The following is a 10,776-nucleotide window of genomic DNA, read 5'->3' on the forward strand; positions in this document are numbered from 1 at the left end:
GCCTTCTGGCCTTTGAAACTGTGAGCCAATCAATTCCCGTCATTAAGCCAACCCATTGTACAGTATGTATTTTAGCAGCCAGAAAACTAAAACATGGCCTTTTCACTTACTACATCCTTTCCCTGCTTCCCTGCAGACATCAAAACAGTTCACCCCACCACCACCTGACCTGTCTTTTCTTCTATCTGTTTATTGACTGCCCCCCCCCAAGAATGTCAGTAACATGAGCACCGAGGTTTGTCTGTTCACTGCTGTGTCCCCAGCACAGTGCCTGACACACATCAGGTGCTTAGTGAGTGTTGCTGAAGGAATGAGGAGTAGAAGGTTGGGGCAGCAGGAGAAGGATATTTCACACACACATACACACACCCCACCTGCAGTGCCGGAACCTGTGCCTCCCCCATGGCCCTGAGCACAGCACATAAGAACCCTGTAGGTGCTGCTGTAAGGATATAGCTATTTCAGGCCCCTCTGAGCTCCACACTCATTTTAGTTTAGGAGGAATTGGCTCCAATGATATCTCCGTTCATTCTTGGAGTAAGTAGCTGCTTTACTGAGTTGACTTGGGGCCATCTCTTCTCAGAGGCTGCCCTGGCCTTTAGACTCTTGGTGGGAAGGGTCATATCCCTGGTTGGGGGTGGATCCTCCTTACCAGCACCTCTGATGCCAGAAGGAGCTGCTTCTGACAAGCTGTCTGGAACTCTATCATGGGAACTCAAATACAGCCTTCCCCATTCCAGCTGTGTGTCTTCAGGCAAGCTGCCTGACCTCTCTGAGCCTCAGTTTTCTCCCTGATGATTAAGTGAACTCATGCATGTAAAAGTTCAGTTGTGGGGTAGGCACTTCCTTACTTATTAGCTAGTATTTGTCAATTGGGAATGGGAGGGACTCAGGGAGGAGGAGAGACTCAGAGAGGGGGAGGGCCTTCAGAAAGAAGGTGGGACTCAGGGGCCTTGTCAGACCAGGTCTCCCGGAAGGGATGGGGAAGGGGAGAGGGTGGGGAAGGTGTCAGAGAAGGAAGGGGTGTAGTTTCAGAATGTAGCCCTGCAGACTGCAGTGGAATGTGGGGAAGGATGGGCTCCTTGGGCCCTTGGGGATGCAAACAACCTCTCCTCCCCATTTCCTGCAGGCCCCTGGCTGAGCCTGGCTGCCCTGTCTTTGCTGAATGACTTGGAGGCAGTCAGACAGGCAGCTTCTGTGTCTCTTTAATATCCTCCAGGCCCAGCCGACCCCAACCCCCCACCCTGTCCTCCCACCTCACCTTTAAGGGTCGAGGCCTGGGTGCCCCCTCCACCAGCCCAAAGACTAAGGCACCAGGTGGCTGCAGCAGGCCGGCCCAGACGCAGAGAAATGCGCAGAGCACACACTGACTGCAGACGCAGACGAGCAAGGCAGGCACGGGGGCTAGGGGCCGGGGTCAGGCCGTCGCGCGCCTCCCACAGACCCTGGGCCCGTCCTCGAGGCCTTGGGAGGCCCAGACTGACTCAGAAGGGGTTCGCTCGGGAAGAAGAGAGGAGCCACGTCCGGGCGGGATCCTCACTTGCCCCCTTTGCGGGACAGACACCGCGGGAGGCAAGAGAAAGTCTGCTTGACGCGCGCCAGCAGCGGCAGCGGCCGGTGGACTTCCCGGGGCGGCCGCGGCACCAGGCGCTGCAGGGATCCCTCCGGGGCTCCCGAGGGAGGTGGGATGGAGGCGGACGAGGTCGCAGAGCCCTGCCGGCAGCGTTTGCACAGCGGCAGCAGCGCGCGCAGCTCCTCCTCGTCGCGGAAAGGGCTCTCCCCGAAGCGCTCCTCCAGTTGCCGCCGTAGCTGGGGTCGGGGGTTGTGATTTGAGGCGGGGTCAATGCCTGGCCACGGGCAGGGGTTAAGGCACCCAGCCCCCTCCGACCCAGCTCGGGCGGGCTAAGGAAATCTGGACAATCCCCTCCCTCCCCAACTGCTCACAACTTCTGCTCTTCCCAAGGGCTTCCTTCACCTTGCTGAGTCCCTCTGTTTCCTGAGCATCCTCCTGGCCTCCCTTCTCTGAGCCGCCTCCTCTCTCAACACCTTCTCTCTTCTAAATCTTCAACCCCCCCATTCCGAAACCCCTCTCCCTTCTGAGACCCCATCTTCCAGACCTGCTAAAATGATTCCCCCCTGCACAGTAAGGACCATGTCAACCCCTCCCCCGGAATCCCTGAATTCACATCCGGGGCCACAACTCTACCTGCTCAGGGCCTGTTCCTTGGCCTGTCTTTCCTAATGTAGCCTTGCAGATGAGCCTCTGGTGCCAGTCTGCCACCTGCTGAGAGCCCTCCTGCCCTCATGCTCAGTCGCTCTGTCTCTTTCTCTTCCCTTGTTCCCAGGCAGGCCTCAGTTCCTGATATCTCCATGTGCCCTCTGCCCAGCGGGCATAAGGAAAGGAACGGCTTTGACTTCATCAAGGACCCAGAGGTGGGGAAGGGCACAGTTTTGCCCAGAAGGTCAAACCCTCAAACACCTTCAGGTTCCTGGCAGGCAAAGCCGGTGCTGGGAGTGTTAGGATTGGGTCAAACTGAAGGGCTCATTGTCTTGCCTAAAGGCATTCAAATTTTAAATAAAGAAACAAACAAATACCTGGGTGTCCAACTAAATACAACTGGGGGCTGAATTAGCTCACAAGTTTGAGACCCCAGAAATATCTTCTGCCAGGTGTGAGGTACAAGCTAAATTCTCTCCCAGGGTGCCCAGTTCAAGTAGGATGAGATGCCAGTGTCCCCACCCCAGCCCCCCCCCCAACCATCCGGGAGTTGCCCCAGCCAAACACCACAAGCTGCTGCTTGAAGCCCGGGGTGGGGGTGGCGATGGGCCGGGTGGCCTTGATGGCTTCAAGCACGTCTCGCCAGCCTAGCCCAGTCACGGTCATCACATATGCTGTCACGATGGTGGTACTGCGGGAGATGCCTGCAAAGCTGGGACCATCCCTCAGGCTTCAGGTGGGCCACCAGTCTCCTCTGTGGCCTCCCACCTACGCCCCTGGCACCCCATCCCCACCTCAGCTCTCCCACCCTCACCTTCTGAGATCCAACCATGAACCTGCCAGGATCTGTCTTCCCACCTCTAGGTTTTTGCCCGTGCAGTTCCCTTGCCCTGGAGTATCCCCCTGGCATTTGAAGGAGAGTCTGGGGGGCTAGGAGACTGTATAGGAAGAGGTATTAATCTAGCTGGGGGTGGGGGGTAGGGAGGACTGGGGAAGGGGTTCCCAAGGAGATGCTGTCAAGCTGAACCCTGAAGACGTGTAACGGTTAGTCAGAAATGTCTGGACAGCATGTGCAAAGACCCTGAGGTGGAATCCTGATGGATTTGAAGAACAGGGAGGAGACCAGTGCAGCTGAGGCAGGGGAAGGGGGCTGTGAGTAGGAAACAAGGCTGAGAGGTGGGCAGGGGCCAGTCCATGCAGGGCCTTGTGAGCTGAGGTGCGAGGTTTGGGTTTTAACCCTGAGTGAGGTGGGGAGCCATGGAAGGACTCTGAGACAGAGGACACCATGAGTTGCAGCCGTGGAAGGAGAGGCCAAGAGCCCTGAGCCCCATTCAGCCTTTGAAGACAGCACCCATCACCCAACATTTTAATTGCTTATCTCCTTGGGTGCTCAGTGAGACGTTATGGAATGAACAGCATCAACTAGGTCAGGGGCACTTGGGAAAACTCAGGAGTCCTGTCTCCTAGCCTGGGGTACCACACAGCCAGGCACCATTTCCTCTAAGACCTGGAGGGGAGTGGGTGGGAGGGGGAACCAGAACTGTTGGAAGAGGCTGGGCTGCCCACGTGACTTCACCTATCCCTCCCAACAGCCCTGTGAGGTTGGCATTTTCTTCCACAGTTCGTTGATGAGGAATCTGAGGCACAGGGAGAAAAAGCTACCTAGCCATGGCCACCCAGCTGGTAGGGAGCAGAGTCCAAATTTGAGCCCCCGGTTGGCCTCTACCATATGAGTGGTGGACTGTCAGGCATGTGACAGGCTGGACAGGTTCTACCCTCCCCTAGGATGTGTGTGTATTTGGGAGGGAGGGCAGCCGCCGCCTCCCACCCCCCACCTCCCCTTAACTCACCAGTGCACAAGGCAGTTCCCCCCATTGAGGCGGCAGCAGTGGATGAAGTTAACACATTCTTTGAAATGCTTTTTGCTAGAAAAGAAAGCAATAGAGCAGGGAGTGCTGGGAGGGGTGGAGGGCAGGAGGTGTCCCCTCCCTGTTTATGGAATAACAAGGCACAAAAAGCATAGGGGTCCTCAGGTCAGCTGGCACATGCAGTAAATAGGGGTCCATATTGAAGCACAAGGTGAAGGTGCGTATAAAGCAAGGAGGGTAGCATTCAGGCAGGGAGAGAGGCCAACAGGCAGGAGCAGCCCTGAGCCTGAACCCCCTCTCCAATGGGTCCTGTGGAGCCTACTTTCACAGGTGGTTTATCTCAGGTAGGAGGACACAGGAGTCCTGCTCCTCTGGGGTCTGCACTCAGAGGCACTTGGGAACACTGTCCGATCGTCCGGCAGTGGGGTTGGGGGCAAGGTTTCCCGAGGGGCTGGGAGGTGGCAGGATGCTGCTAACTAACATGAACAAAAATTTCTCTTTCTGAGCCCCCATTATGCACCAGGCCCTGCCCTGGTCATTGAAAGCCTTGTTTGAAGCTGATTCTCACCTCCCATTTTACAAGATGAGGCTCAGAGAGGGGGAAATGGTTTGTTTCAAGGTCACAGCAAATAAATGGCAAAGCCTGGCCGCGGGACTCAGATGTCTTAACTCCAAGGCCAGGGGACAGGCTGGCATCTGACAATTTCAAATCCACTGGTGCATCTGATCCCGAGATGGGATACTGTCTCCATTTCACAGTTGAGGAGACTGAGTCCCGGGGAGGGAAAGAGTCTTGGCCAGGGGCTCGCTGCAAGGGCATGGTTGAGACAGAGTCAAACCTGGGCCTGGGTGACTGCCTCTATGGCTTGAGTCCTCTAGGGCCTCCCTCAGACCATCTCATGGCACCCCCACCCCCACAGGCAGCAGCTGTCTGTCCATCGGTCTGTCCATCCTAGGGAACTTACATGGGCACTTCAGGGGTGTCAGCCACTGGGATGCGAAGGTAGGTTATGTCCTGCAAGTACAAAACACAGGTGGGCAGTGGGGACAGAGGGCCCCCTGGGCCACCTAAACCCCTTTTGACCCCAAGTCAGTTCCCACTGCTCTCTGGGCCTCTATTGGCCCATCTGTCCAAAGAAGGTAATGCCATCTCTAAGGGCTTCCAGCACTGGCTGTCTGCAATTCCAGAACCTTCTGAGCAGATGCCATGTATCCTAACTCCATGGATGACTTGGGCACGAGGACTTGAAAAAAAAGGACCCAAGGACCTTTGATCTGTGCTAGGAAAGGGCTACTTAAAGTGACTCCTCGCCAAATGGGGACCAAAGTTTCATATTACATAGGGCAAAGCAGATTTGATTATCTTGAAAAGAAACAAAAATTATAAAAATAAGCTTAATATTTCATGAATTGCGGCTATAAAACTATGTACTAATTAGTAAAATAATCAAGGAATGAATTCTCAGTAATTTTTCCAATAAAATTGCTAAAACATCCTCTGCTTCATGTTTAACCTTCATACAAGATCTTAAGATCATTTCTGCCCATGTGTTCCAAGGACCTCCTTTAATTGTTTGATATTCAAATAGATCTTTTCAGATGCTCAGCCCACCACTGGCCAGTGGCTAACAGACCTGGGCTGGGTCCTCATTTGCCGCTGGCTTTTTGTGAGATTCCAGCTGGTTCTCCAGATTGTTTTCCCCAAGGTCACACATCCTGCATCTTTTGCAGGGTTTGCAATTTCACTTTGCAATGCATTTGGCCTTGGGTTGTGCATTATCAAAGCACTTACTGGTAAATTCACTGATGGATGGGGAGGGAGGGATGCTCGTGAGAAGAGGGGAGGGCTGTTGGAGCAGGGACTCATTTGGGAAGCAGTCAATTCATTAGTAAATATATTCATGATTTGACAACTTTCACTGTGCAATCTAGTGACTGCACACTACAAATATGCCAATACAGGGCTGCCCTATAAAGCAAAATCAAATTCCATTTACCTGGAAATTTCTTCTTTGGATGAAACTGAGAATCCCAGATTGTTGGAGTTTGCTCTTAAGGGATCATCAAATCTGATCCCCCTCATTGGACGCATGAGGAAACTGAGGCCCAGAGAGGGGAAGGGCCCTGCCCAAGGTCACACAGCAAATCTGTGGCAGAGCCTGGTCTCAGTGTCAGATCACCAGTGCCCTTCCCCTTCAGTGAACAGAGTGGATGACTGAGATTCCAACAGATCAGGAAGAAGGGGCTTTGTGTATGGGATAAGAATATTATAAACCTTATAGTAGCTGTAATTTGTTGAGGACCCACTACATGGCTGTCATTTTACAATTACTCTCTCAACAACTCAGTGAGGTAGGCGCTATTATAAATTACCCCTTTTACAGCCCAGGTAACTGAGGCTCAGAGAGGTGATGTCCTGTGCTCACCGTCATGGAGGAATAAGTGGTGAAGGTGTGAACTCGGGCCACCTGACCCTAGCAGGTGTGGTCTGGATTTCTACTTTCCTTCTCTGGGTCATAACATCCCTTTCCAAAATGCAATAATGCTAGCACCAACCGTTCCAGTGTGGGCCATGCTTTCCAGGGTGCAAAGCATCTTTACCACACTACAGCCCTTTTGAATCCCCATAACAGCCCCCTGGGAGCAGACAGGGCTAAGGGAACAGAAGCCCAGCAAGGTGAAGTCACAGCCCAGGGTCACACAGTAGGACCCCAGAGCCCAGAATCATCCATTTGGAATCATTTGTCCAGTTGAGCAATGGAAAGCCCATGTGGGGACCTTCTTAAGGTTCAGGGTGAGGCCTCTGGGGCCAGATGGCCTGTGTTCAAATCCCAGCTCCCCACTTCCTGGCTATTTGGCCTTAGGCAAGGTAATTTACCTCTCTGGGCCTCAGTTGCCTTCACCACAGGCCAGTAGTAAAGACCAAATGAATTGGTGTGGGTCAAGATGGCAGCACAGGGTCTGGCACTCAGTAGGTGCTTGATAAATGGGTACTGTGGGGGTTTGCTGCCCCCCCCCATCTCCTGTGCGGCAGCCCTGGGGCGGGGGTGAGAAGTACCTGCAGGAGAGGCTGGGGTGACTCATGGATGGAGATGATGTGTGTAATCTTATTCTGGCCCAGCTGATCCGGGTCTTTGGCATCTGAAAGAAACGGGGTGCTTGTGCCAATCTGGCAGGTGTGACTTATTTGTTCCTGATGACCAAGAGAGTTAGGCAGCGAGCGAGCTCCCTGCACTCCGCTGGCTCCCCGCTCTTTCCCCACATCCCACTTCCAGGCTCACAGGTCCTCCCACAGCACCCAAAATCACAGCCCTGCCTCTCCCCGGCCTTACTCATGTTCTTTTCATCCCAAACACCCTCCCCTGGTGTATCCTTTGACCCAACAATTCTACTTCTAGGAATCTCATCTACGGAAATCTGATGCTGTGTGTAAAGGATGGATGTTCTCTGCAGTACTGCTTGTAATAGTAAACCAGTAAACACATCAGAAATAGAAACAACTTAAATGCCCATCAGAAAAGTGGCGGATAAATAGTGACATATCCATACTTAGGAATACCATACAGCCATTAAAACAATCTCTGTGTGCTGATGTGCAAGGCTGTCCAAAGCATATTATTAAGTGGGAAATGCAGGCCACAGAACAGTTTTCAGACATGTATCATCTTTGTTTAATAAAGATATATTATCTGTATCTACAAAGATACAGCACACCCTGCCAACAGTGGTCATCTCTAGGGGCTGCATTTCCTTGAATAATTTCTCTTACAATCACAATAAAAAACATGTATCCTCCTCCATCTGCATATGTTCATATTCCCATTCAACAATCATTTACTGAGTGCCTACTGTGTACAGCCTTTGGGGGGGTATGGGGTCAGCCTCATGGCCCCTGCTCTCATGGGGCACACACACTCGAGGAGGAGGCAGACCTTAGCCACACACTCACGGAAATCAATTGTGGCATGACCTGCTGAGGTCACCTCCAGGAAGGAAGGGACTGGGGTTTATGAAGCGGAGAACCAGAGCCCAGTGTAGGTGGGGGTGGATGGGGGAGGCTTCCCCACCCCTCCAGTTCCAGTTCAAATGCCCTTTCCTCTGACTCCCCAGATGGAAGTGTCTTTTCGCATCTTGGGTCCCCCAAGCCTCTGATCAGTCCATCTATTAGTATGTTTTCTACCCTGTGGCCAAAGGCTGTGTTCAGATCTGTGTTCCCACGGTCAGACTAGAGCCCCTTGAAGGCAGGGATGGAGAGTCTGTACATCTGCAGCCCCCTAACTGAGGCTCTGGGAGCAATGGATGAAAGGAGGAGGAGTGGAAAAGCTTTGTGGGTGGGCCTATAGGCTCACCACCTCCTCTGGCATGAGGCTGCTCAGCCGCTCTCCTCAGGGGCTCTGGTAGGTGACAAGGCCCAGTCCCAGCTCCAGAGACCCTTCCTCCAAGGAGGAAGAGGGGGAAAGGGGCCCCAGCTTCCCAGCCAGAAGCAGCACCCCCAAAACAGACCTCAAAACAGACCCCAAACAGACCCCAAAACAGACCTCACCCTAGACCCTCAGGGCTGGTAGAACTTGCTGAGACCTTGTGCTGAGGGGAGGCTGAGGCCCAGAGAGGGGGCAGAGCTGCCCAGTGTCCACAGCTCAGCTCCTGAGCTTCTGCTCTGTCCCTTTGACCTCTTAGTGGAACACTGGTGGAGAGCTGAATGCGGGAAGCAGGGATGGGGGAGTCACGCCCATGCTGCTCCCTACCTGCCCCTTCAGCCTTGGGGAGCACTCACCACCACTCCCCATGCATCCCCTAGTCCTCCACAAGCCCTTCCCCCTCCCAGTCCCATTCCTGGGCCCGTCTATGGTACGTGGGCCAGAGCTGGCATGGTGGACGCAAGCCTGGGATGGGCAGAGTGCCATGGCCTTGGGACACAGTGGGCAGTGCTCACCAATGAAGTTTCCGAGGTAGAGTCCAGGAAGTACCTACAGGAAGGACAGGCAGGGGGTCAGCGGGGCAGGGGGCTGAACCCCCTTCCCACCCCCAGCAGCTGGACTGAGAATCCCGGTTCTCTGGCCCGTGAAGGGGGTCGGGACCTCAGGACTCTAAGCAACCCCCTCCCTGTCAGGGGGCCTGGGCTCTCCGGGTGGGTTCAGGGACTCTGAGGAGGATGGGAGGGGGACAAGTCAACCAGCAAGGGAAGCCAACTTAGGTAGGGTGAGGCGGAAGAGGAGGGAGGTGCAGGAAACCCAGGGGGCCAGGGTAGAGGAGAAAAGTGGGGAGCAAGGAGAGAAGCGGACTTGGGGAGGAGTGGGGGGATGTTGGGGGGTTTGGAGTAGAGGGAGGAGGGAAGGCGGGGGCTGGGGAGAGATCAGAGACCGGGAAGGGTGCAGAAACAGGGCCAGGGAGAGAGTTCACGGAGTCAAACAGAGACAAGGGAGACAGACGTGAGGACAGAGATTCACAGACACACACGTTCACAAGGGGTGGGGGAGCCGAGGAGTGACAGAGACACAGAGACACAGCAAGAGGGTCAGGGAGCCAGAGAGGACAGAGGCAGGGATACAGCCTCAGAGAGGGGTAAAGCCCCAGAAAGACACACAGCGAGAGACCGCGAGACCCAGAAGGGCAGCGCGCCAGACAGACCCAGAGGGAGCCGGCGCCGCGGCGGGCGGGGGGCGGCCGGGCGAGGACTGCGCGGTCCCCGCCGCCCCTACCTTGGTCATGCCATTCCCCATGATCCCGGGGACGGAGGGCCGGGCGTACCCCCTGCTCGCCGCCCGGAGAGCGCTCGGGTGACAGCTGCCCTGATGGCCCAGGCCCGGCGCCTGCAGCCTGGCGGGGAACGGGGGGCTTCGCGTCCGCGGCCCTGCCCAGCCCTGCCCAGCCGCCGCCGCCGCCGCCCGCCGACCCTGGGCGCCGGAGGGAGCTAATGGTGGAACCGCCGCTGCCGCCGCCACCGCCGCCGCAGGCTCCTCCCACCCCCTCGGTCATGTGCGGGCCCGTGGGTCGCGGCGGGGGCCGGACAAAGCCCCAGTGTGCCGGGCCCACGGCCCGCGGGACAACGGCAGCTTGTTGGGGCCGCGTGGGGCCGCCACCTCCGGAGGGGGGGGCGGGGGCGCTCCTCCCACCCTGGCACCGTCAGGCGCGGGCGACGGGGGTGGCGGGGGTGGGAAGAGACCGGGATCCCAGTCCGGCCCTGCCTGGCCTTCCCCGTGGGCCCTGGGGCAAGGCACCCAGCTTCTTCGTCTAGGTTTTCTAGCGGAAGCGTGGTAGGGGCTGGACTCTGACAGCTAAGGACTCTGCCCTTCAGGTTGTCTGAGACGAGAAAAGTGGTTAATTCCTCCTGTCCGTTATATCCGAAACCTTCACCCCCACACCAATATGTCCATCAATCCAGCCACCCTCCCACCCATCCATCCATCCTCCCGTTCCCATCTCTTCTTTCCATCCACTTTGGGCCGTTTGAGGATGGTGCCTTCTGGGTGAGCTCTGCTGGAACCAGGCGTAAGTGCTGTTAGGAGCCCCAGGGAGTCAGATGAATGTGTGTGTGTGTGTGTGTGTGTGTGTGTGCTGTGTTGGGGGCAGTGGTGGGCGGGTACTACTCATAGTCCCTGGGTGCCTTGTAGTAAAGGTGCCTTCTGGGTGAGCTCTGCTGGGACCAGGCGTAAGTGCTGTTAGGAGCCCCAGGGAGTCAGATGAATGTGT

General features: G+C 55.7%; 1 protein-coding gene across 1 annotated transcript; it reads right to left on the reverse strand.

Annotated features, from left to right (window-relative positions):
- Window positions 1-1,192: 1,192 nt before the first annotated feature.
- On the reverse strand, window positions 1,193-9,971 carry LOC119515525 (dual specificity protein phosphatase 15). Its single transcript, XM_037811565.1, has 7 exons — window positions 9,786-9,971; window positions 9,020-9,053; window positions 7,145-7,227; window positions 5,052-5,101; window positions 4,069-4,143; window positions 2,759-2,930; window positions 1,193-1,809 (listed from the first exon to the last, which is right to left on the reverse strand). Exons 1-7 carry the CDS (start codon window positions 9,804-9,806, stop codon window positions 1,537-1,539), a joined length of 708 nt encoding a protein of 235 aa, XP_037667493.1. The 5' UTR covers window positions 9,807-9,971; the 3' UTR covers window positions 1,193-1,536.
- Between the last annotated feature and the right edge of the window lie 805 nt (window positions 9,972-10,776).

The sequence above is a fragment of the Choloepus didactylus genome, chromosome 19 (genome assembly GCF_015220235.1).
Source record: "Choloepus didactylus isolate mChoDid1 chromosome 19, mChoDid1.pri, whole genome shotgun sequence".
Lineage (NCBI taxonomy): Eukaryota > Metazoa > Chordata > Mammalia > Pilosa > Megalonychidae > Choloepus > Choloepus didactylus.

Coding starts and splice junctions, on each gene's coding strand:
- LOC119515525 (XM_037811565.1), bottom strand. CDS start 9,806: ATGGGGAATGGCATGACCAAG. Junction 4,144..5,051: donor GACACCCCTGAAGTGCCCAT/GTAAGTTCCCTA, acceptor TTTCTTTTCTAG/CAAAAAGCATTTCAAAGAAT. Junction 1,810..2,758: donor GCTGGGGCAACTCCCGGATG/GTTGGGGGGGGG, acceptor CCCCGACCCCAG/CTACGGCGGCAACTGGAGGA.